Raw genomic sequence first — 27,210 nt, forward strand, 5'->3', positions numbered from 1 at the left:
ATAGTGCAAGGAGTGGTAATGGGGGTGGGATGTGAGTGATGGAGACAATTGCAAAGAGGAAAATGAATTTTGGGAGGTCTATTATGGTAAGCATGGTGCCTATGAATGTTGAGAGTCCAAATAATGGCTATTCTATGAGTGCATCTAGGAGTATAGAAGCCAAGGCCTCTCTAAATTGGAAAGTACAAAAAGTGCTCAAATTTTATGTGTTTACTTTTGTGTCTAAAATGTTGTGAGTGATGTGATTAAAGGATTTAAGTAGGTTATTGAGTTCCTACTCAACATTGATGTTGCAAGGTTGGCAAGTCAAAAAATGTGGGGGTGTTGCTTCACATCCCCATATCTTTCCTTGCATTTCCTTGTGGTAGATTGTAGGCCATGAAGAAGGTTGGGTGGATACCATGAAGGTCTATCCTTCTACAAGGAATTCCTCTAGAATGAATTTTAAATCACCTCATTTTGAATATGAATGCAATGATTCAAATAGTGGTTATACTCATTTGAGGGATCAACTTCTACCCATTGTGCTATGGGTGCAAATGAAGTGGAAGGTTGCATAAGTGGGATAGGTGGAGGATCAAGGGAAGTGGGGTGGTAGATGGTTTTGTAGGAAATTGAAGGGGCACGCCCTTATGATGTATGGAATAGTAAAGGGGGAAAGCAAGGGAGGATGGTGAGAGGAGGGCATGGGAAAAGATGTGCAGCAAAGCATGGTTGGAAAGTTTAGTACAAAAAAATTGGGCATATCCACAATTTTGAAGGTTGAAGGTTCAAGCTGTACATCCAACTACATCTTCTTTCCTCTCACTCCGCACCAAATCCTTTGCTATGACCACAATATCCTCATGAATTCTGCTCTCTTTTTCTTACTTCTTGATCATGTTTGCCTTTGTTCCTATTTGCACTCCTATTATTTGCTTTGTGTATTGGTACTCTCTCTTGGTTAATATGACCATTGACAGACCACGAAGCATTGAGTTCCAGCCTCCTTCATCACATCCATGGCCAACTCCCTTGGTAGCCTTGTGGTTGATTATCCTAGGTAGGGCAATCGGGAGACTTCACCCACGATTTTGGCTGAGGTTGCGAGGTTTGCATTGGAACCTCCAAAGGTTCTATACCCGCTAAATTGACTTCTGCACAGAGGACAAAGACATTAAGGTGATGTTGTCTACTTCAACTATGCAATCCTACCTTACATAGATTGTGCACTTGAATCTCAAGCATTTTCTACTTCAACCATCCAAACCTGATGATTGAAGGCATACTCCCACTTCCACCCTAGCCCTTCTATGGCGTAATAGCCTTGTTTGGCATTGTTGTGTTGTTCTTCTATCACTGACGCTAAAGTGACAGACATGATCTAGGAAATTGTGGGTGCCTACACCAATGCAATTTTAATGTAAAGGAAGGTTATTTGCCCTATGGAATCATGCCTTACCAGTTCAACCAATTAGGGACATCCAACAGTGAACAAGAGAAGCAAAACAATCACACTCATGATGGCCAATGAAATAAACTAATGACACTAGAAGCAAACAAACACATCATCTTATACACAACATGTGACTTTAGGATTATCGCATGATGAAACATGATTGATGGCTTGAACTAAATCAAATAGATCATTACATTGTCCTCATAGAGGGAAAAGCAAGCAACAAATTGGCCCACAAAAGGGATCCATGTTCATCAATAAAACATTTTCCTAGTTTCTCCTCAGCTGACGCTTTGGCTGAGTCTCCTTGCAACGTGGATCATTAACCATAGCCATTGCACCTGCCTCTGTGTAAACTGGCAACAAACTTTGCCAAGACATAAAACATCCTTACTTAGATATAAAATTAGACTAACAAATGGTATATTTAAAAGAATAAATAGTCATGCATGTTCCATGTTTCACGCACTCATAATCACATTTTAGAAGAACACAAAATGGTCAAGTTTTAATATGAAATGAAGCCTTAAAGGAACACCAAAAAACAATGTCCATGAATAAATGAAACACCTTCTAGTGTGATAGAAGGTGCTCACTAGTCATCAAAAGGGTTAAGACTAGCATTGGTGTCCACCTCATCATCACCCTATGCTGTGATGTCCTCCCTACCCTGTTTGCTAGCGCTAAGTAAAGGAATAACGTACGAGTGCATTAGTATATCATCCACATCTAGGGATGCAAAAGCATGTCCTGTGCTAAGGCATGCCTTTAGCAATGGGGTTGTGCCACATCCCAGCTCAACATAGATACCCTCTGGAACACAAAGCATCTTCAAAAAGAACCAGAGGAAGGTATGGCTCCTCTCCATGCCTCCCCTTAATGGCATCCTTGCCATGATGGTCCCTAGAGCATCGTTGGGGATGTACTGGTACATCACATCATTTGTCGCCTGCATGTCAAGGGCCTCGAAGAATGGGGAAGCATGATCAACAAAAGTCCAAGGGTGCATCCCTCGATGATGTAGTAGAAATATGTGCGATGTACAAACTTGCAAACATCAAAACCAAATTAGTTACCTACACAATCCAATGTAACAAGAAGGATGGAAATAGAGTTTGAAACAAGCATCATCCCAATGTGTAATCCAGTCGACTCATAGGATCCAAACGAGGTGTGATGCACAACTACAATGCATCGTGCAATATGGAGCTCTGAGACTCGGTAGTAGCGCTCCACCCAACTAATACTCTTCCCTAAAAGCCAAGGCATTGAGACTATTTACAAACCATAAAATAGACACAAAATGCTTGCAATAATAGACTAACAACCATATAAACTACCTCCACTAGCTGCCATGACAACCAACAACCACCCTTCATCTGACAGGGTGGATGCCAACAATGATAGCCCATAGCGCACATGGTCCTCCAGCAAAGTATCCCAAAGTGGACGTGAGGGGGGCATGACATGGTCCCCTCCAAAGGGGAGATCCAAGAAAATCAAATCAGCAGCCCAAGTTATGGATCTTCCCTTCTGCACATAAAATCGCCTCTCGGTTTACATGAAGACATATGTGCATGTATGTCTACAAAGGATGGGCTTCGCAAACCAATGGCAAAATCGTGGGCAATGGTAATGTAATTTGCCACCACCACTATGCATCGATGGTCCCCAACAGGGGGTGCACCATGACATGCATGGTCAGCCAAATAAACAAATCTAAGTTGTTTTTCAAAACCACTTTGGCTCTGACTACTGCATGATCTGCATAAAAATTCAAGAAGCATACTCATATTTTAAACATGCACCCCTCAATTATCACAAGTATACACTTCAACAGAACACAAACTATAAAATGCAATCTAAAAACCTCGCTTGAACTTTTTTCAACTTAGTAAAATGTAACTTTATACTTTTCCACTTAAATCATGTGAACATATATCCAATCATAAAAATGCAAACTAAATGTTATTCACCTCTCCTAGAAGCGGACTGTCCCACTACTCACTCGCTAGAAGCAAAATCCTCTATCTCCTCCTGCATTCTAGCTTCTGTGAATAGTCAATGCTTTTGAGAAGAGCAACCACTAAATGGAACACAAATAAAGAATTAAAATAGATGGTTCTATACTTGCATCTGGGGGTACTATCATAGACATAGAAGCAAGGCTCTCCTTTCAAGTCCTCTCACTCGGGGTCTTTGCAGGTTCTTCAGCCTTGAAGACCACATGCAACCCCTCCTGCCTCTCATGACAAAAGAGTTCTCCATATCTATCCACCAAGGACATGTATCCAATTCCCATTTAGTGAGGTGATGCATGGGATGTGGATACATGCAATTGTCCTCTTTGTTCAGTGCCAACCACTAGTGAGCAAGAAATGGTATACTTGATAGATGGCCCTTTTCTCTCATCAAACAACAAAAAGAACCTTGACAAAAAAGGATTTTCAAAAACACAAATCATTGCTATGTCCATACATACATTGGGCAAATCCATTCCAAATCAAGGAGGTTCAACAAAATACACAAGCTTCAAACTTTCCCACATTAAACTTTAACTTAAAATTATTCCAAATGAAAGAGGTTGTAGCCAAGTACCTGAGCACAAGACGCTGCACAAACATGTGTACCCAATCAAGTTTTTTCAACAACAGAGAGCATCCTCACTCTTGTCATTTCTATCAACCCTGCACTCTAGATCAAACGTGTGCTTCCTAGCATCAAGTTTTACCTTTATTTAATATGTTTTATTATTAACATATTTATTATCATTTATTGAAGTTATAAATTAACATATTTATTATAGTTTATTGAAGCTATTATTAACTTATTAGCTTTTACCTTGGCTTTTAGCTTATTTATTAGCTTTTACCTTAATTGTTTTAAACTTATTAGCTTGTTAACTTATTAAAGCTTATTAACTTATTTATTAGCTTTTAAAATATTATTTTTTTACTTGTTTGCTTTTAACTTTTTAGCTTTTGAATTATTTACTTATTAGCTTTTAAATTATTAACTTAGTAGCTTTTAACTTATTGACTTATGAGCTTTTAAATTATTCTTATTAGTTATTAAATTATTGACTCATTATTTTATTGGTCTCTTTATCTCATTGGTTTATAACTTATAAGATCTTTGGTTTTTAACTTATAACATGCACGTTGTAATATAACCTCCCTCTGGAGACTTGGTTGTCAGGTCGTTTTTATGGAATGGTGGGCTGAGTAACTATTCGTGGCCGTTATCCTCGTTAACATAATTCTGTGGAGTTGGTGAGTTATGAGCAGTTGTGTGTCATGAGAGCTACCTTTGGCCAGTTGCTTTTCATGAGAGCTATCTATGGCTAGCTTCACTTCCTTCTACTAGCTTCTTCTTGCAACCTACCATCTGGATCCTGAATTCAGAAAGAGCTACCAAGTTTTGAAAGATGAATCTACCTCCAGAGTTCATATAGATGTAGGCAAGGACGAGAATAAGAATAGTAATTCTTGAGTTGATTCGTGGGCTTCCTTTGAGCACTAGTTTGCATACTGCTTTGCATAATGTTGCAAATATCATGCAAGTTGAAGAGTTGCCAGAGATCTATGATGGATATGTTTCTTTTGAGCTACCTCCCTGTGGAAAGAAGAGTTTCATGCATGGGATGGACCGAAAGCATGATTGCCATCCATGGATTAACTATGTAACATGCAATAGTGATTGTTTTGATGGGACAGTGCATTTCAGTAGATGTGTAGGACACCTTCAATGCATCAATCTCGAATGTTTGTACAAACTTCTCTAGAATGCATCTTAAAAATGAGAGCCAATGGAAAGGGAGGATGAAACGTATTTGTAATGTGGGCATAATTAGAGCAGAGGATGGAAATCTGACTTGTCGACATTGTGCTCAAGCTCTAGAATGTGTTTCCACTTATGTGGCAATTATTTACTAGTACATTCCAAAAGATTATGAGAACACCACCAGATGTGCGATACATCTAGAAAATCACCTCATCCTTACGAAGAGGGCACCAGCAAGGCAGATGTTGATAGCGTTGAGGAAATGTTGGTATCAAGAGCGAAGATGAATCCTTTTACAACACCAAAGTAGCTGGAGACAAGTGTGGGTAGGAGCATGATTTTGGATATGCTTATGGGTGATTTAGTCGAAGAGAATACAGAGATTGGGGAGGATGAGTTCATCAAGTTGCTAGAGTATGCCACTCTGTGGTCCAGTAATAAGCGAATTGAGAAGTACTTTGAACATGCTAAAAAGGCATATTGTTCAACATCTAAAGGACTTGAGGCCATCTTGGAACTCAAGAAGAAGTGTAGATATCCTTTCATACACAGTGTTTTGTTTCCAGGTCAATTGGGTGCACAACACCAACCCCATGTGTTTAAAATGTCCACCAAGGGTCCCGAAAGTGGTGTTGACCTCGTCAACAAAATGAGACCGGGGGGGAACTTGGAGAAAATGTGGGTGCATTTTGACCATGTTCACAGAGTTTCAGGTTGGCGAACAATGTCAGCACATGTGTATGATCCTTTTTTGTGCAAGCTCTTGATCATTGCAACATGTGAGTTCAGGTTGAGGATAAATTTGCCCAGGCTGAATTTTGGAAAATGCTAAATGATGTTGTTGAAAACAAGGGGTTTGCAAAACCTGAGTTCAAAGGCTTTATGGCAGCAGATGAGGCAAATGCAAATTGGCTTGCAGTATGAAATGTGTACTTTGGTGGAGCAAAGAAAAAGGATCCAAATAGGGAGAGAAGTTGTGTTTTCCACTGGGAATAGAGCATGGTGCATCATACATTTAAGAGCATAAGGCCATCCTCCTACGAGGATTTCTTGGCCCTTCTTGCATTTTCCTTTGAATCCATATCTATAGATCCTTTTAGGGAAGGACAAAGATATTCCCCAGGGAGAAACCCAATGTCCACCTCCTTACTATCACAGATGTTAAAAGTTCTGACAACAAAGTTTCTCCAAGTGCATGGCCAACTAGTTGTCAGTGTGGTCCATTGCAAAACAATCAATTTTTAAAAAGTATATGGTCATTTTGAACATACCTTATCATACACGGGACAAGGATAGATAAATTAGGCATCCCAACTCAAAAGCCTAATAATTGATTAGACTGATACTGTAAACTATTAGAGCTCACCCAAATGGCAAATCTGTATTGAACACCCCTAGGCATTGAGCAATGAAATTTGCAAAGATGAGTTTGAAGGCTACTATGGAAACAAAAGTTTGAATGTGTACTATATATTTAAACTCACCCCATTGACTCCTAATAGCCACTCAAAGGAGGTGGACAAAACAAGTTGTGTAATATGAGATAGAAATGGACTTAGATGTGTGAGTGAGATAGAACTAGGCCACATGGAAGGCCTTATGTAGCCACATGATTGGGAGCTCTTTAACTCCAACTAAAGATTCTAGGGTGCTATATATAATAACTTTCTTGCCTACCACATGTTGGCCATGAAAGAAGGGCTAGGATTCTTAATCCTAAAGCATGAGTGAGACAAGATATCATTGAAAAATTAGAAGGGTAAATCTTGCAATGGCTACTCCATAATATAATAATTCATGTAAGATAGTAATTAGCTTTTCATCCTTCTCAATGCTAAGATAATGACTCACCATGGCCTAGGATTGCCAACCAAGTTCACCAGTACTAGCACATATGTTAATGATAGCATCCTAGGATACAAGAATGTCTGTAGCAACCATTTGCGCATAGGCACAACATAGAGACTATTGAGCACATCATCTTGACCCAAATGCACTAATAATAGAAATGTTTAAAGTAATCAACTAACCTATAAAGTTGTTTTAATATTATGCACCCTTGTGACCAAGTGCATCACTAACTAGTCTCATAACAGTCACAAACATCTACCAAGCAATCTCATAATAGTCACAAAGCATTGACAAAGCACTCATAAAGTAGCCACAAAGCTATTTGTTTGTCACAAAGTAATCACATAACAATCACAAGAAACGACCAAGCAGTCTCATGACAGTCACAAAGCACTCACAAGTTAAATACAAAGCAGTCACATAGTTTTCATGATTATGCGACTATTTGGTATTCTTTGTGAATGTTATGAGACAACTTGGTAGTGCTTTGTGACAATTATGTGAGTGATATCTATGATTATGATGTGACATCATATCCACATAGATTATATATATTAGCACATAGACTAGCCAACAACCTTGTCCAACATATGGTGACAAAGAAAGATTGCTAGAAAATGAAAGCAAGGTAGGGACATAAATTTATTATAGATCATAAGGCATAATATTGTAGATTGCCTTGTACACTTCAACTGAAAGCAAGTACAATTTTCTCTCTCTTCTAATAGAAACTTGATTCACCTTACAAGATGGGAGTATAAGAAGGCCTCAAGTTGATCATCAAGAAGCTTATAGCATCAATCACCTTGATGGCCATAAAGGAGACCCTTCAAACATAGGATCTTGCTGCAATTATGTTGCCCCAACCATCCTCCATAGCCTTTTCACTCAACTCTTTAGCTTTGTTACACTTCAAAATGTAAAAGTCTACATGCACTTCATTGTCTACCTTTGCATTCACTATGAAGTTGTCCCTCACAAAAAGAGCATCACTAATCAAGTCATGATGCACTACATACATAGATTCATAAATGGGCTCCTCATCAATATTCAAATCATCTACACCATAAATAAAAATGATGAGGTATTCCTGATTGGACACATTCTTTCTATTGGTGCAGTTTCTCCCGTAGCATGACAACATTTTCATTGCTATTTCCTACTAGCCCCTTGTGTAGCTCCTTTAACATATTGCATGGATTGTGTTATTGGCAAGGTTAGCAGTCCCACTATTTAGACCTATTAGCATATCATTCCTTAACCTCCCAAAACACCACTTCTCTCATAATAGACTCACCTATCATGGCCCCAAGTAGTAATAAAATAGTCTCAAAGCAATCCAAAAGCAACTCATGTAGGCTCAAGGAAGTGGAAGGAGGTATAAACGTGGAGTAGAACATTGAAAGCTATCACATCAACTACAATGAAATGAAAATACAAAGTACAAAAAAAAGGGGAACCCTAGGATAGTGTCCTAGTGGTACCACTAGTACTAGGTGTCATAAGACACTAAAAGTAAAGTACTAGGTGACCTAAATGCCAACTACTAAAGCTATATGGCACATAACAGGGCCCAGAGGGCATCAATATGACCGGGAGATGATGATGGCCTACAAACCCCCCTCCATGGTATGGGATGAAGTATTTTGGAAAAGTCTCAGAATATTTGGTATTTTCTTATCATGGTGGCACATGTTCATACTAAGGGATATATAGCCACCTATGAATGTACAAGGTAGCCAGATCATGTAACAAAGGGAACCAAGTGTAAAGCCTATTAAAAGACTTCAAACTTGGGATGAGGAACTACCTTTGTGAACATATATGCTATGTTGTCCTTTGTGGGAAGGCAGGACAACCCTATGTCTCTTGCTACAAACCGCTCTCGAACATAATGATAGTGAACCTCAATGTTCTTGGTACATGCATAAACACTGGATTATGTGCAATGGCCAAAGCACTCTAGCTATTAGTGTAGACCATAGTGGAGCATGTCTGGTGAATACCAAGATCTGCAAGTAACTGCCGAAGCCAGACACACTCTATTGTAACGGTGAAGGCTGCCATGTACTCAGCCTCACGGCTAGATGTGGTAACTATTGGTTGCTTCTTGCTGATCCAAAAGATACATGAACTGCCAAGCAAAAAACAATTGCTGATATGTGACACTCTGGTGTCAGAATAGCCTGCCCAATCACTACTCGTGTAAGCATGCATGGTAAGTGAACCCTGATAATGATAAAAGAGGGCTAAATCCTAAGTGCCTCTGAGATATCTAAAGACTCTCTTCACTGCCTGTCAATGCTGTGCCCAAATAAAAAGCGTCATCGACGAATCAATTACCATTTTAACGAATCAAATTGATCGATACGAGTCGATCTTCTATTATGCTGGATGACCGAAGCAATGGATAACCCAATAGCAGCTTCAGCAACTACAACGGCTATTATGGATATTGAAAAGATTTCCCCCTTCATTTGTTCATTGTCAAAGAAATTGGAGAATGCTATGAGATTTATATTAATGGCACTCAGAATCAGCTCAAGACACATATCGAAAGAATAGCAAATAATTTCTTTTCTTTAGTTCTTTTTATGTGCTGGGTCAGATGCGTTGATGTAGAGGCTGATGTGCATGTAGGAAGTGGATTTGTTGGCGAGGCTCAAAAGTGAGTGATAGTTGAGACGAAATGTGCACGTGATGTAACAAATGCGTAGAGCACAAAAAATTAATCGTTTCACCATTTTTCTGCACCTTCAAATTCCTCCTAGATCAAGAGATAAAACTTGATCTAGGTGGAGGGGCAAAAAGGGTGAAAATGTGCTCAGTGATGTGGCAAGGTGAGTCACATGCCAAAAGGGAAAAAAAAACTATGCCTAGCAAGGGGTGTGCCTTGGAAGCACTATTAATGAGGTGGCACCTGTGTTCACATGCATTGGATTGTGTGCTTGTCGGAGGGTAAAAGTGTCTGTCAGGGGGCTACCACATGGCAATGATGATGTGGCAAGTGATGATGTGGATGGACACGTGCATGCAAATGACATGGCATGTGTTGACTAGACCTACCTACATGGTAGGTGATGATGTGGATGCCATACTGATGTGGTAGATAAGCCTACGTGGTAGATCAGATGATGTGGTAGTCGGTGCCACACGTTAATCAATGGTGACATGGCAAATGGGCTGACGTGACAAATAAGCTGCCATGCCACATGTCACCTTGCAGACCACTCTTGAGGTGACACTGTGGTAAGTTGTGCCACACGTTCACCCTAAGAGTCTTATGGGATCTTGACGAAATCTTGTAGATTTCAACTATGCAGCATTTGGAGGAGCCGCTTCTGTGGAGTCAGCTAGAGTTCGCATGCATGTTGGAGAGGGATTAGCATAGTGTGTGACAGTCTGAGGATGGTGGCCCATGTTTGCTTGACTTTCGTGACTGACCAAAGAACATTGACCACCGACCATCGATCACGCACATGAGGGCAAATTCACATGCGAATGATCGCACGCATGCGTTGCCCTCATAGCCCCATCAAGGGCGCTACCTCTGAACCCCCAAGGAGTACATTGATCCTTCTACCATCTCCAAACCATCAAACAATCACCATGAGACCTCATCTAGTGTCAAAACTAGAATCCTACCAATGTCCAGTGCTCACACCATGGCTTCTCCTCATAATGGGGGCCTTACAAAAGGGCACTATGGAACATTGGTGGTTACATATGAAAGGTGGGCATTGCACATATAGCAACACCCCCTCTCAATGTCCACCTGAAGGTGAACTAGGTTCTTGGCCCAATGACAAGCTCATGAAGAGGCTAAATAAGATGTTCCTTCCCCAAATCTTTGGTGAAGATGTCACCACAGTTCTTCTCAGTGCAGCAGTACTCCAAATCAATGATCTCATCTTGGATCAGCTCCCATACATAGTTATATTAAATCTCGATGTGCTTTGTCTTAGCATGAAATACAGGGTTCTTAGAGATGGCCATGCAACTTTGGTTGTCACACGTTAGTGTTGTAGGCTCTCTCATTGGAACTTTTATGTCTGCCAAGATCCTTCGAACCCAAACTACCTTGCATGCAGCAAAACAAGCTGCCTTGTACTCTGCCTCTATAGAAGAGAGGGTCATAGTGGGTTGCTTCTTGCTTACCCAAGAACAAATCCCAGATCCAAGTAAGAAGCAATATCCAAAAATTGACTCTCTGGAGTCAACGTCACCTGCCCAATCCGAGTCATAATAGCCAATCAAGGAATCTCCCAAACTATAAGTGATGCCATAGTCAAGAGTTCCTTTGAGGTACTTAAGAACTCGCATGCCTGCATTCCAATGATTCTCTTGAGGATGATTCGAGAACTTGCTTAAGACACCAACTACCAAACTAATGTCAAGCCTAGTATTGCAAAGGAAAGTTAGACTTCCCACCAGCCTTATGTACTTCTTGATGTCGACCAATAGTGAGGCATCTTTTGTAGAAAGTCTTGCATTCACCTCCATGGGTGTGACCACATGCTTGCACTCAGTCATGCCAAATGCCTTAAGAATCTCTCGAGCATACTTTTGTTGAGAGATGAAGATTTTACCTAGCTCCTGCCAGATCTCAATCCCCAAACAATAGTGAAGGAGCCCCAAATCAATCATTTCAAATTTGGATCTCAATAGTTGGTGTGTTTGCTAGATCATCTTCTCATGGTAACCTGTGATGACAAGATTGTCCACACACAAGACTATAACAACTTGTTTTCCATCTTGCTTCATTACATAGAGGTTAGCATCAGAAGCACTTCTCAAAAAACCATAGTTTAGGAAAATTTTATCTATCCTTTGGTACCATGCTCGTGGGGCTTGTTTCAGCCTGTATAATGCCTTCTTTAACTTGCACACTTTATTCTATGAATGGGGCAACTCAAAACCTGGTGGTTGAGCTACATACACCTCCTCCTTGAGATGCTAGTGAGACACTATTCGAAAAACATACTGCCAGTGATACACTATTGAAAAAACAATTTCCATTAAGAAAGGCTTACTAGAACCTTACTCTATACAATAATGCTATATTGATAAACTATTGGAAAAAGCATGATCAAGGACCTTATTGTACCTATAAAGTATTTTTGCCATAGATAATTCATACAATAAAATGAAACACCAAAACCATGGGCTTAAAGGTGTGAGAAGACCATTTCTATTGTCCACAATGTGACAAGCCTAGAAAGACATTCCAACCACTTGTAGATGTGATATCTAATTTGGTTGGGTGTAGCTAGCTCAGTTATTGAATCCAACACTATCTTAAAATAATATAATACAAATTTAATGTAAATTTTTTTTTGGGGCAGAAAAAAATTTGATGTAATTTTGGGCACCATGTTCACATAAGAAGTGTATAAAAAATTTTGGGATAATTTTTTGATGGATTATGAAATGGAAGTGCCTGAAAATTATTGGGAGAAGTTTTGGATGTGCAATGACAAAAATCCTATGCATTAGGACCATAATATTGAAAAATCCCACAAATATTTATGTCAAAACTACATGAATATTTGTGGGATCATAATAATGAAACGTATGACAAATAGCTCATTCTCAAAATTAATGCAACATCTAACACATTTTCGTAGTAGGATAAAATTAATGATATAAATCAAGAATTAACAAAAGAATAAATACATTCTCTAAATTAACTAAACCAAAGAGACATTATTAACACAATAAGAGATTCTCAAAATTAATAATATTGATGTGCTTGAATGAAGATGAAGATGGGCAACAAACGTGATGAGACTATGAGGAAGGGATCCTAAAATGGGAGAATCTAGGGTCCTCTCCCCCCATTTTGTTTTTCAAAAATTTTAGGACTTTCCCAAAACTACTAATATTACATTTTACTTCCTCTCACAATGAGAGCCTCTGATTTTACCTTGCTCATTGTCTTGCACTACAGTTTGTGTTGCACTTCATCTGCACAAGTCGTGACCTTCTTGCCCATCAATTGCTCCTTGTCTCCTTGATTTGCACTTCATGAGCTATGAGTTTTATCCCTTAGTTGCTTTCCTCCTCATTGCAAGCCATCAAGCCCCCCATTGAATCTAAAGAAGTAGTGCATTAGTTTCAAAGCTACCAAGGTATGTCTAATGTTTATTCTACTTCCAGCTTGAGCTAAAAATGCACTATTGTCACTTGTGATTGCTTCAAACACACATGTGACTTCATCTTCAAGAGTTAATTAAAGTGCATCTACTCCTTCCAAGAACCTAGGAAAGGGAAGGTTGCAAATTGATAAAAGATTCATGAGTTATGGGACGAGGAGGATGCAACTCTTGATACCCAAAGCTCAATTGAGAGACACATGCACAACCATGTGTCATGTTCAGAATTTTTAAGGAAAGTAGGCATGAGAAATCTAAGAGTTATGAATACATAGTACTTTGGTTTGACTTGTTAGGAACAAGATTATTACAATCACCCCTTTGAAGAATGAGCAGGTAGAGTATCATTTGGAGAGTATGCACATACAAGCTTTGAAGTTGGATTCATGATTGCAAATCTTGATCAAGAGGACCCTCTCATACATCTACTCTGGATTACTAGAGTGGTATAAAATCAAGGGCAAGTGACATCCATTGTTGTGCAATGAAAGGGAAATATCTCATAAATTACTTGCATATCCAAATTGAAAAATGGCCAGAATGGGCAAAAAAACTAGCCAGGATTGGATGTTCTTGATCTTGTATACATAGGCATACTTGTCTATGATATTTAACTTACAAATGATGGACACCTAAGGAATAAGACAAGAGACATCCTCTTTGAGAAGGTTCCATCCTATGTGACATAAATCTTGTTGGATCCTCCTTCTCTAGACTCACATGCTTGCAAATGGAAGGAGCATTAGATCCTCATAGGGATGAAGATAATTTTCTTGTTAGTACTTTCAAGGATGATGGATCATCCACTTTTAAAACATCATCAAATCAGATGAAACTAAAAGTGTTGATATAGAAGAGGATCAAAAAATTGCCCCCAACATTGCAATTCTTTTGATGAAGTTAACAAACCATTAAAGACTATCTAATGTGTTTTTTAGAATTACTCAAATTTTTTATTAGTTTTCAAATTGCTACAAAAAATACTTATGTTTTTTTTGCATAATGATACTATGCATGTCCCTTGCCCCTTTCCAAGGTGATGTGCTATCTAGTCCTAAGGGTAGTAATGTAGAATAGGGTCCAAGATCATTACCCCAAATTGTTTTGATTTGATTAATGCATTTGGAGTTTTGTGGGGTGTTAAGAGTTCCCCTTCTTAGAGAGAGAGAGAGAGAGAGAGAGAGAGAGAGAGAGAGAGAGAAGGGGGTTGGCACCATATAATTGTATTTTTTTAATGATTGGGTTTAATAATAAAATTTAGTCCTATCAACCATGTCTTTATTTGAAGTGTAGAACAAACATAGTGTTGATGGGAGCCTATACAATCTCTAGAAGAAAGAATAAAGAGATGGAATTTTAAGCACATATTAAGCATGCAACCTCTATATATAATAAAAAATAATAGAGAAAAGCTACAATGGACTATGTAGTTACTGCAATAGTTCCACTTTTGTAATCTTTACTTTTTATGCATACTTTGGATAAATTTTGTGATTTGTCTAAAACCAAGATCAAGTCCTTTGACCAAGGCGTCCCATAGTATTCATCCAATGTCCTTTGATTTATGCTAAACTACTAACCATTCAGCAAAGAGATTCTGCGTTAGTAATCTTATCATTAAATTGGAAATCATTCGTGGAAATCCACACACACCATAATGCATGTGCTCGCACTAATGCCCAGCGTGAGTGTTTGACTTTAGATGCATCTCCCAACAAAATTGCCTTCCAATTGACTAGCTCACCTAGTTGCATTTGGACTCTCTTCTAGACTTTCTTGGGTGAAGGGCATGCTACAAAAAGGTGGAATATGTCTTCACGTGTGTCTTGGCATTGTCGGCATTTGCCGTCCCCTTTTCTAATATTGAGGCCTCTTGCATTTGTCCGAACAACTTTCATCATTACCAACCAAAGCAGCATCGACATCTTCTCCGGGATTGCCTTGGCTCAAATATAGTGAAATCTCCACTTCCAGTACAACGTAGAGTCAGAGGTGTTCCAAGGGGAATTTAAGACCGAAATTAGCTCAAATAGAGTCAAACGGAGTAGGAACAGGAAGCAGGTGAGGGGCAAGGATCCAACTAAATCATAATGCATAATTTAGGACTGAGCCACCCTTCCACTGAGTGTCTCCTTCCTAAAGAGCTATTCTGTTGGTGACAAACATAGCGTCTTGGTTCGTTAACCTGAATTCTCTCCGGATTTCAAGCAAGGTCTTCCATCTTGTCTGATCCCTATGCCACTGTTGACCCCAAGATTTAATGACCTTGTTGAACAAGACACAGGCTCTGGTAAATTCGGTGTCGCTGAGTAAAGCTTTTCTATGTATCACTGACGCCCAAATAGAGTCAAGCTTCATGAAAGCACCTTTGCTAGAGAATCATAGTTGCATTTTGATAGATTTAAGTGCTCTCCATAGGGACCTCCATAGATCACTGCCTTTAGTGGAGCAGGGTTCTATGCAGAAGACAACATATAGAACTGGGTAGTTCTTCCATCGTTTTGCCTTGACAGATCAAACATGTTTGAAGTTACGAGCAAGGAGCTTCGCCCAATCCAGTTTGGGGTTCAGAATGACCTTGAAAATCTAGGTCACTGCTAATTTCACAGCCACCTATTTTATGTTAATCACTCCTAGCCCCCTTCCCTTTTTGGACGAGTGAAAAAATCCCATCTTACCTTGGATATTTGGTTGTAGCCTCCCCACAGAAAGGACCTGCATTTAGCAATGAGACCCACTTGACTAGGGTGCCAATAGGACAAGTAGAAGATGGTTATGGGGTAGAGGCAATGATTGAACCATCCTTCGTCCTGCCAAGTTGGATTGAAATCCTCTCCAATTTTCCAGTTTTGATCTGAACCTATTCAGTACCCATTCCCATCTTTCCTTCATTGACACCTCAAAACCCATAGGTATGCCTAACAGTCTAAAAACAGTACCTTTTGAGATCAACTGATAGCCCAGATGCTCCAGTTGATCTTGAGTTTTCCTGCTGCTTATGCAATACCCAGTTTTACTATGATTGATGAGAGATCCAAAGGCTAAACAATAGGTGTTCAGGCATTCCATGACTTCTCTCACATCATGTGTAGTGCTCCTAGGCATTAGGTTGGTGTCATAAGCAAACTGCTGCACCACCATCTACCATCTATTTACCATTGGGCAACTCAATTCCTTTCAAAGATCCCTCAGCAGTCTTTTCTATCAGTAGCCAGCCCAATGAGTCAACAGTAATAGCGTACAATAGTGGGGCAATGGGATATCCTTGCCTAATTGATCTTCTCCAACTAAAAAGTTGAGGACATCTCGCCATTAATGCAGACCTTGGCTGTTGCATTGGACAGTAGTAGCTTGATCTCGGCAACAAAATTTGGTCCCAGACCCATGTTTGTCAAGGATTGTAGAAGAAAGGTCCAGTCAAGCCTATCATATGCTTTATCAAAATCTATTTCGATGAAGCAGAAGTCTTGCTTAGATTCCCTAGTGTTCTCACATCCTTCTTAGAAATTGACAATAGCCTCCAAGAGGTGTCTCCCTTTTATGAATCCCTTCTATTCCTATAGAATCCATATGTCCATCTTGTTCTAAATTCTTATTGCTAAGGCCCTGGTGAAGATTTTGTAGCTACAATTAAGCATCATCAAAGGTCTCCAATTCTTTATTAAATCTTTTCTTCCTTCTTTTGGGATAAGTTTAACTATCCTGCTGTTTAAGTGTTCAGGGAGAGGAGAAGTAGAAATACTTTCCTACCAAACTTCAAGTAGTCTGGGGCCTATCCATTCCCAAAAGACCTTGTAGAATTCTACAGGTAGGCTATCCTCTCCAGAAGTTTTGTTGTCTTTCATGGCTAGCATTGCTTCCTTGAGTTCTCCCAAGGTTAGATGCCAGCGCTTCCAAACTCTGATGGTCGAGACCAATGACAACCTTCTTTCTTGAGGCGTGGCATCTAGCTCTTGCCTGCGCAACTCTATCATCTGCATGCGTCCTTTGTGACAAAATATTCTTAAAGTGATCAGCAATGTACTTTCTATTCTCAATGTTCATTTGAGCCCAAACATTTCTTTGATTTCTAGGAGTGGGATTTCCTCTAACATTCTCTTCTTGCATATAATCTTGAATGTCTCTTTGGTTGGGCTATCTAGCTTGCCAGCCCACCACCTTCTGGTGTATAATTTTGCTGACAAGTATCTTAACCCTTCAAGCCAGGCTAGTTCCATCTTTGTGAGATAGAGTTCGACCTATGCTTGTGTGTCACAGTTACGTGCCTAGGCTTCAAGAGCGTTGAACCTTTTTTGGACATTGAGAATCCTCTGACGTCGAACTTTATCTCTGAGCTTTCTAGCCTACTTAAGCACTTCCTATGTTTTAAGGACAGTCCTGATCCAAAAGTCAGCCGCCATGGACTCATGAATTAGTCTGGGAGCAATCCACAGCTCCTTCACTATATTTTGAATAGTCCCTAGCTAGAAGAGTGTGGAATCCACCTTAAACCAGGACGGGGCACTTTTTCCTGCCCAAAAGCACACTGAAGAAGAAGTGATTTGTGATCAAAAAATGCAAAAGTGGAGAAATTTGTACATTTCAAATTAGAAGTGTCTTGGAGGAGGCCTTGGGAGAGATACACTCTATCTAAATGAGCCTCTCTTCTTGTGTCCCCAATCTGCTTGTTGGACCACGTGAATTTGCATGCTCCAATAATATCAACCAAATGAAGAGAATCCTTGAGATCATTCCAAGAGCACAGTTCAGATCCTCTTAAAGTGTTCCCTTTCCCCAACCATTTGTCATTGCTTGATTCAACCATGTTGAAATCTCCTAGGAGCACAAAGTCGTCTCCGAGGCTGGATAGAGACTGCCAAGTGGTGCACCTCTCACGATAGCTAGTAGGTGCCTAAACTACAACTAACGAGAAGTAAATGCCCTTGAGTAGGCACTTCAATAGAATCCACCGGTTGTCAGTGTCAACAATCACATCTACAACACTCTGAGATTAGTGCAGCAGAATTTCGATTGCACACCCCCCTCTAGCTTCATCATGTGCTATGGAAAACCAAGTTCTCCTCTTTTCCACACTCTTCAGTCGAGCATCAAGAGCTTCACCTATTCTTTTAACTTCTTGTAGAGACAAAAAGGTTGAAGAGATAGAGTTATCTCTCAACCACGTGGCCAGCATACCTGCCCTACTAGGGTCTACGAGACCTCGAACATTCAAGGTTAGAAAAGAAATGGGTTTACTTACCATTCTTTTTCTAGCCCTTTTTGGCCCTGGGGTTTGGGCTACTTGCATGAACTGTAGGACCTTTGGCTGTAGACAATCTTCTCTTGCTGTGTGCTGTAACAGTAGGTTTGCCCTTAACTACTATGTCTTTATCTGGCTGAGAAGGAAGAGGGAGATCTTCTTCAGAATCATCTTTATCTGGCTGAGGAGAAAGAGGGAGATCTTCTTCAAAATCATCTAAGTCCTCTGTGAGCATATCGTCACTCTTTATTACTTTATCTTCAAAATCATTGTCCCAATCATCACTCTGTTCCAGCTTGGGAATGATCTGAGGACTGGGTTCAAGCACAAGTTCAGCGAATGCCTCAAAAGCATTTTTCATTGGAATGTCAAGCGCAACATTGGATTTTGGTACTAGAGAGACTGCCCATTTTGATTTAATTAGGCTGGCTGAGCGAGAAGTAGTTTCCGCCTACTTGGGAATCTCAAGTTGTTTGAGCGTCCATTCTTCGTTAGGACCTTTAGGCTGATCAAAGTTGTTTTTTGCCTTGACTCGTTTTAACAGGAAGCTCTTAGCTGTGTGGTCAAAAAGACCACACAAAAAGCACAAGTTGGGAAGGTCCTTATACAAAACTTTTTGTTCTCTTAGTATTCCCTCTCTCCGATTAGAAAATCACTATTGTATCAGGCAGCTCCTCCACTACATCAAGTTGCACATACACCTTGGGATTGCCTCTAGGATTAATGAATTGTTCCCTTTCTACACTAACAACCTCTCCTAGACTATTGCATTTTGATGCGGCTTGGTTGCACAAAGAGAAAGGCAAATGTGGAAGCTCTACCCATACCAGTAGAATCATTGAGCGGGGGTTATCCAGACTGAAGAAAGGAGACCACAAGGTCAAGATGGAGAGGCTAGTTGCACACACCATACAGCAAACTCTTGCAGCAGGCTCTACTTTTTCGAAGAGGAAAATAAAATCACCTTTACAGAGGAAATGGACATTGGTTACTAGATTGCCTCTCCTACTCCAGTTGGTTCTAAACCAATTTTTGAGGAAAGCAGCTGGCGGACGAGGACCATGCAAATGCCCAACAAGTACATGTGACTTGAGCCATTCAACCAATTCGTCTCAAGAAGATCATCGGCTTGGGCAAACAGGATTTTACCTGGTTCATAAGGCGTCCTCTCTCCTGGAATGCTTGAGCTCTGCTTTTGAAAGCCTCATGCAGCATCAGATGGTTGATTTCCTACTTTTGTTCCATTGGAGGGGGGGCATCACCTTTGCCGGGGATCTTCTTGGACAGCTGGTCTTCCTCTTGGGTCAGCTTCTCAGCTGCTATTTGGATTTCTCATACATGGGTATTTGACTAATCTATGATTCTATCTATACCCAAAACATTTAAATAGGGATTAGTATGCATTCAATCTCATCTGATTGGTGTAGATCGATACCAATTCTTTAATATCATCTTTGTAGTAGGTTATTTCTAGAGAGAATAAAACTCTCCAATAGTGGAAACAAAAACATGGAACTACTTGCTATCTCCATAAGAAAAGTCATGTTATAGCAGGAAGGTCTATCAAGGGAGATCTACAAATGGTAAGTGAAAACAAGGGGGAAGATCAACTAGTGCTCTAAGACTATTTTAGGAATGAGGAGACATAGCTATTGAGGAAAAAATGCTTAACATGGAAGATTCTAAAGGAATAAAAACATGGAAGAGAACGTGCAAAGTGATAAGGATCAACACATAAGGATGGTATTGATCACTAGGTGTGAATATCCTGAAGTAAACAACTATAAGCCCAACTAGCCAAATTTTTCAAAAGAGGCAATTATAAAAGGGTATTGAGAAATCTACTACCATTAGAGCTTGTAGTATTATAACGTCATTTTTCCATACCTTTCCTTCCAATTGAGGCTTGCCAGCTTAAATTTTTGAATTGGATTCACCTAAAGTGAATAGTAATGGAAGTTCAAAAAAGAAAGAAGAAAGAGGAACCACCATAAGGCCAAAGCAGAACACTTTAATGAGTTTTAGTGGGTGTAAGAATGAATGTTAAAATCATAATGTGTTGATCAACACTAAATCCATAATTGCCCAAACTTGAATGTGATATACAAGGCCAAGGAGTGATGGGAATGGAAAATTAACCCTTGCTTGAAAAACCTCTAACAAATAGTACTAATGATCACTAGACCAAAGAAAGGAAAACAATCAAGCATTTCAAACCTAGAGTAAAGATAAAGGAGGAAGAAGGGATTCTAGAAAAAGAGAAATCCTCCAAATGCAAATATTGAAAGTCCCTTGGACAAAGGCAATCTTGAATTTAAAAAGGAACATTTGGCCAACACCTCTCACTATGAGACAGAGTTGAGGAAAATATCATATTACTAAGAACTTCACATGGAAGGTGTCAATTGTAATTCCCAAACCTAGTAAAGAGTTAGATGTGGAAGAACCACTCACCTAGGAGAACTCCTAATCTATGCACGTCCAAGAAAAGCTAAAAAGATGAATCATTCAATAGAAGAAAAAATATTTCCATGAACTCATGTGCATAGGCATCAATGGCACACTCTTAGTCCCTAACAAATAGAAAAGCTAGATGATGCATCTTTGTATTGATAGTGTTGAAGAAAAGATATTGTTGTGAATGCATATGCATAAGCATCAATGGCATACTCTTAGTCCCTAACCAATAGATGGCTTGCATTAATCCCATAAATTATATAGTTTGATGTCCATTGGATGATAATATATACTCTCTCTCTCTCTCTCTCTCTCTCTCTCTCTCTCTCTCTCTCACACACACACACACACACACATACACACAGCATGCATGCACACACAAACCTTTTTTCCATCAATGATGGTAGTCTCATAAGACCATAATCAGTGGTGTCAATCTTATTTTCTTTGCCTTCTGAGCATATTTCATCCTAGCTGGCGGTTTGCTTTCTCTTGTAGACCGTTTGAATTGTTTCTCTTCTAGGGTATCCTCCAACAATTCTTCCTCTTCTTCGTCTACCATCTCTATAGGTGACGAAGTAATCAATGTTATCATCTCCTATGTATTTGATGTTTTTCATTCTAATTCTTCATCAAACACTACATCTCTATAGATTATGACCTTTTGGTTGATGGGATCATACAACATGTATGCTTTGCTCTCTTCATTTAGCCAACCATGAGGCATTTACATGACTTGACATCCAACCTTTTGCAATGATCATCATGTATATGGAAAAATGCTATGCAACCAGATATGCAAAGATGCCCAATGTTTGAATTATATGTAGTGAATGCCTCTTAAGGTGTCATACCTTAAATCAGTTTGGTGGAGATCAAATTAAGAAAGTAGTTTGCAGTGTGAATTGCCTCTGCCCAATACTAATTCAGAAGATGCTTCTCATTGAGCATTGTCTATGCTAAAGTTATATTCTTCCTTTTAGCTACTAGATTCTACTGATGAGAATCTACACATGTGAATTGCCTTTGAATGCCATTACTTTAGAAAAAAAATTGAATGTTGAAGACATGTATTCAACTACTCTGTATGATCTGAGGACTTCAATCTCTTTGCCTTTTAGTTCTCTACCCTAGCTTTCAATTCTTGAAATTTAGAAATGAATTCATATTTATCTTTAAGAAAATAGACTCAACAATACCTGATGTAGTCATCAATGAAAGTCAAGTAGTAAAGCAACCATTCATGTGGCAGGTCTATGCATAACCCCATATGTTCGTATGTATCAAATCACTCATATTCCTTGCTCGAGAGGTGCTTCTCCCAAATTTGGATCTTTGTTGTTTACCAAAGCAACATGCTTCAAAAAACTTTCCAAGAAACTGAAGTTTAGGAATGTCAATTACCATATTTGAATTCCTCAATGGCACCAAACTTGTGAAGTTGACATGACCATATCATTGAATCATGGTTGAACGTTGAATTGACATGGCATGCAAGACTGGTACTGAAGCTCGCATCCTAAACAAGTGTCCTTCTTTGATGACTACTTTTCCCACTAGCAGATATCCTCTGTATTTGTCTCTAATTGTACATTCATCTCTTGATAGTGCTCCATCATTTGTCCAACTGACAAGAGGTTCTTGCTGAGTTTTGGAACATGAAGTACTTATTTCACCAATCTTTTCATACCAGTAAAATTGTTCATAGGAACTACACTTCCCTTGAATGGGGTTTGGTGTGTTACCTATAGTTTAGATAACATTCTTACGATCTTTTGATGATTTTTGTCTCTATAAAGCATTCTTGATGTTTTGTCATATGAGATGATGCATCACTATCAATGTACCATGGATTTTGATCTACATGGTCAACTTGATAACTACATTCAAAACAGTAAGCTTTTTGCATATCCTCACTCACAAGATACATTGTGTGAGGTTCATTAACATAATGACTATTACTTTGATGCCCACCATGATTATTTCCTCTTTCACAAAAACTCCCTCTATTACTGTCAAGATTGAACTCTTTGGTCATACAACTTCTTGCAGTAATATCATGCAAAATGTCCAAACTTGTGACAATAATTGCACTAAATGTCTAACATGTTGGTGGATGCATTCTTCTTCCTTGAAATTTCCCTATATTGGAATGATTGCCTTTTGTATGCTATTGCTGATGCTGTTGTGAATGCCAATGCAGTGTGGTCCCTTGGCCCCATTCTACATATTCATTGCACCTTGATTCACATTGCTTAATGACCTACAGTTTCACTACACATCAAATCACATTGCTTAACAAAGAGCAAATGGCAATTGCCCCACACACTCGAAATGTAATGAAGGGCCACTGGACAAACCAAAGCACCAACTCACATTACCATGATTCGACTTTAACAATATTTTTGGAGAAATGACCCAATCACATCACGAGATTCGATTTTAAGCCATGGAGGAAGAATATGAAGACATCTTGAACAAGTCATAGGAACTTGTGGTTTTACCTCCAAGCAAGATTGGTTGTTGCAAAAAGATACTTTTAGTAGGAATGAGTAAATTTAATAATATTGTACTGACAATCACATTCTTTTTTATTAATTTCATAACTTGGACTTGTATGTTCATCAAATGGAGGTCAAATCATCTTTTCTCATAAAAAATTATAGGAAGAAATACACCTAGAACAACCACCAAGTTTTGAGGTAAAAGGGAAAGAACCTATGCTATGAAATTTGAACAAAGCACTTTATGATTTAGAATCAGCTCTAAGAGCTTGAAACTACAAGATTGATTATTTTTGAAGTCAAAAGGATTTGTCATAACTAAGGGTCATCGCAAATTCCATCATGGAGATGATTGATGAAGTCAAATAAGCAATTTTACTTCTCTAGGAGTTTATACTTTTTTGGGAGTTCTTAAGGAGTTTATACTTTTGTTGTTCTTTAGGATGTAAGGGCTCTTTTAGCCACAACAGACAGTTCTGGTACTATATCAATGTTTAGAAGTTAATTCATTTGGTCAAGTTGACCAGGTTAATGGCATGTTAATGGGTGTTTAGTGTAGTTTAGGCCATTGTAATGAGTTTTAGATTTAGACTTTTGTCTTTTTGTGAGGGTCCTAGATGATTGTCACTTTGTGCCTAGAGGTAGTGAATTATTTTGCAAAAGCATGTGAAATGAGGGTCTCTTGCCAAAATGGCCAAGTCCCCACTCATATTTAATGGCCTATCCACTCTTTCATCTCTTTTCTCATCTTCCTTTTCACTCATCTTCATTGCCCATATTCATTTATGCATTTTTCTCTTTCCCTTTCATAACCTTTCATTTACCTTTTATAAGTTATTGGAAAATTTGAGTAATACCGAGGAGCTCCTGAGCTGGTTACAGGCTCTTGGGGGGAGAGCCAAGTGTCTCAAGCATCCATGGTCGCCTAATGTTTCTGTTGCAAGGATGAGTGAGACTAGGGATTTGCAGGGCAGTGTTCTGTTAGGGGAAGGCGGTGATCAAGGTACTTCATCGCCGGATGCGCCAGCTGCTGCTGGTGGGGGTTCTTTCTCGTATGCTGAGGTGGTCTCTAAGAAGGAGAGGGGGGCGGGGGTTCTAAGCTCAAGGACGCAGAGGCATTGGGGTTACTTCAAGCTGAACTGCGGAAAAGATTGAGGGAAGCGGAGAGGAGAGGATTTCTGGAGGGTGCTCACAAACATGGTGCGGAGTGTGAAGTTTCTTCGGATGTCATCAAGCCAGAGCTTGAGAGGTTGGCTTATGGTGGAGTATATCTTTTTTTTACGGGTCGTATTCCTCAGTTGGAAGAGCTGCACGAGTTCCTTTCTTTTGAATGAGAAATTCCTACTTCTGCCTATGTCGCTCGCTTTTTGGGGAAGGGATTTTTCCTGCTCAGATGCGCCTCTCAATCGATCAGGGATACACTGGTGGGGAAATCATTTGTTTTGGTGGAGCTGCATCCCTTGGTTTCCCGATTTCAGTATCAATGGATTTATTTGCCATGATTGTCCTGTGTGGGTCGAGTTCCCTTATCTCCCTCAATGGAGGGCGAGCGAGAGCTATTGGTTTTCTGGTCAATACTCTAGGAAAACTCCTGCTCGTTTCTTCTTCATCTCAGTTGCTCTTCGAGGTTAAGAAAGCATGGATTCTATGGGATAGGGCTCAGGAGACCCCTGAATACGTTAACAGTTAGGCTGGCTGAGGGGTTATCTTATGATTAGGAAGTCCATTGTCCTGAAAGAGGAGAATGTTCGTCTCGCAAAAGGACCAAATGATCCAGGTCAGTAGGAAGATGGGAGAACTACTGCAGCTCACCCTCAAATGGGTTTGGGTGATACGAAGGTGGATGATCACAAGACTCAAGGTGTCAAGGAGCAAGAGAACTCAATTGTGGACGCTACTACTCGCTCCATGCAAGAAGGGGGTACTGAAAGAACTCTATCTGAGACAGACTCATCCTCAGAGATGATACATGTGTCTATTGATGAAGGCTGTAGGGTGGGTTGGCCGAAAGGGGAAGTCCCTTTCTCAGAATACGAATCCTGCAATTATCAATCGAGGTATTTGTATTCGTGTGGCTGGGGAAGGGGCTGGTATGGAGGGAGTTCAAGCTAGTATTCTTCCTATCTCCACAAGTTTTCCAGAGGAAGAAACGGGTGAGGCAAACCATAAGAAATGTGTACTAGAGGGTTCAAATGAATAGAGAAAGCCGCTGGCAGAGCTCAAGCAACAAAAGGGCTTCCCTAAAAGGCTCAAAGATGTGGTGCAGAGTTCAGAGGCAAGAAAAGAAAATTATTTCCACTTCATACACAATGCATATAAGGCGTTATCTGAGGGACCCAAACACTAATGGGGGAGGGCTATCGCTTGCAAGCAATTCATTTAAGATTTGTGGTCACCAGTCCAGTGGTTGAATTCTGATAATAGATAAAGAGAACCAGCCTAAAGGGGATTGTTTTAGTATAGCACTTTGCAACAATATGATCCATTTTAGGATAGCAAGGCGGTAGTGCAGGATAAGTGGTTAGGATAAATGTTCGTCAGTGCAGTGGTTGGTTGCACACTAGGATATTAATTTCCACTAGCACGGTGGTTTGCTTCTATTATTACAATATGAATGGCATGCAATTAATTCGTTTAGGATTTGTGGTCACCCATGGATTTGTGGTCACAACTCGGTGGTTGAAATTTGACAATAGTGAAAGAGAACTAGCCTAAAGGGGACGCCATAAACAAATGCATTTTCTAATATTTTACCAGCTCAATGGTTGAAATCTGACAATAGTTATAGAGAACCAGTCTATTTGTGGAAGCTATTTTCCTTGAGTGCAACCAAGGAAAATGCATTTGGATCCCATGACATGCCATTAGATGACTAAAAACAAGCACGATGGTTATTTGGCATATACTAAAAACAAGCATGGGGTTAATCTATCATTTGGGATTTACAAAAACAAGTTCGGTGGTTTTTTGGGACACATGATGAGGATTCAGGTGGCCTTTCTTGCGACACATGATGAGGATCCAAGTGGCCTATAGACTGCACGTGGCCTACAGATTGCACGAAGACATGGGCATCGATCCCCATTGGAGCAATGCTCCAATACGATTGGATCTCAGGTCATTCACAGCTTGCTTGCATAGGTCAAAGCCTATGTGTGTTTAGCAAATTGGCAACAATAAACATTCTTGTCTTTGAGTTGACGTAGGGCATCGAGAGAAGAGCATCCCCTTCTTTTGTTACACGATCAGTAATGCCAAGAGATTTCAGCTCACCCGGTCGATCTCAGTCTGCTCCTGGAATCTAAGGGGTTGTTGTAAGAGGTCAAAGCAACACGTGTGCTAAACAGTTTTAGGCAACTGTAATCTTGATGTCATTCTGTTGCAGGAAATTAAGTGTGGGGAGGACAATGCATTGTGGTTTATGTTGAAACAAAGAGGCTTTCAAGTCTTTGTTAACTGTCCTTATAGGGGAAAAGGTGGTATTGTAGTGTTTGGTTAAGGGATCTTTTCAAGCTACTGTGTTTAGGGATGATGTAGGTTTGTTCCTAGGTATTCATGTGTCAGTAGATGCTTTTGAGTTCATAGCTATGGCTGAGAATGAGTCTGGATGCAAAGTGCTCATCTTGAGAACAGGCAGAGGGGGGCAATGCATGTCAGGAGAGAAGTGGATTTTCTGTGGGGATTAGAATATTACTAAGCCAAGAGGTCTATCAGACTAGGTTGAGAGCACAATTGAAGTGAAACAAGGCTGCCCCCTCTCACCGACTCTCTTCAAGCTGTATA

At 39.8% G+C, this 27,210-nt stretch overlaps 1 protein-coding gene across 1 annotated transcript; it reads right to left on the reverse strand.

Moving 5' to 3' along the window:
• Window positions 1-2,084: 2,084 nt before the first annotated feature.
• Window positions 2,085-2,902, reverse strand: LOC147883055 (uncharacterized). The gene is made up of 3 exons (XM_087399237.1): window positions 2,779-2,902; window positions 2,519-2,691; window positions 2,085-2,387 (listed from the first exon to the last, which is right to left on the reverse strand). Exons 1-3 carry the CDS (start codon window positions 2,900-2,902, stop codon window positions 2,085-2,087), a joined length of 600 nt encoding a protein of 199 aa, XP_087255363.1.
• Between the last annotated feature and the right edge of the window lie 24,308 nt (window positions 2,903-27,210).

The sequence above is a fragment of the Dipteris shenzhenensis genome, chromosome 28 (assembly GCF_047967505.1).
Source record: "Dipteris shenzhenensis isolate YYH24624 ecotype China chromosome 28, Dip_SZ_1.0, whole genome shotgun sequence".
Taxonomy (NCBI): domain Eukaryota; kingdom Viridiplantae; phylum Streptophyta; class Polypodiopsida; order Gleicheniales; family Dipteridaceae; genus Dipteris; species Dipteris shenzhenensis.

Coding starts and splice junctions, on each gene's coding strand:
- LOC147883055 (XM_087399237.1), bottom strand. CDS start 2,902: ATGCCCCCCTCACGTCCACTTTGGGATACTTTGCTGGAGGACCATGTG. Junction 2,692..2,778: donor TGTCATGGCAGCTAGTGGAG/GTAGTTTATATG, acceptor CTTGGCTTTTAG/GGAAGAGTATTAGTTGGGTG. Junction 2,388..2,518: donor TTCTTGTTACATTGGATTGT/GTAGGTAACTAA, acceptor CTTGACATGCAG/GCGACAAATGATGTGATGTA.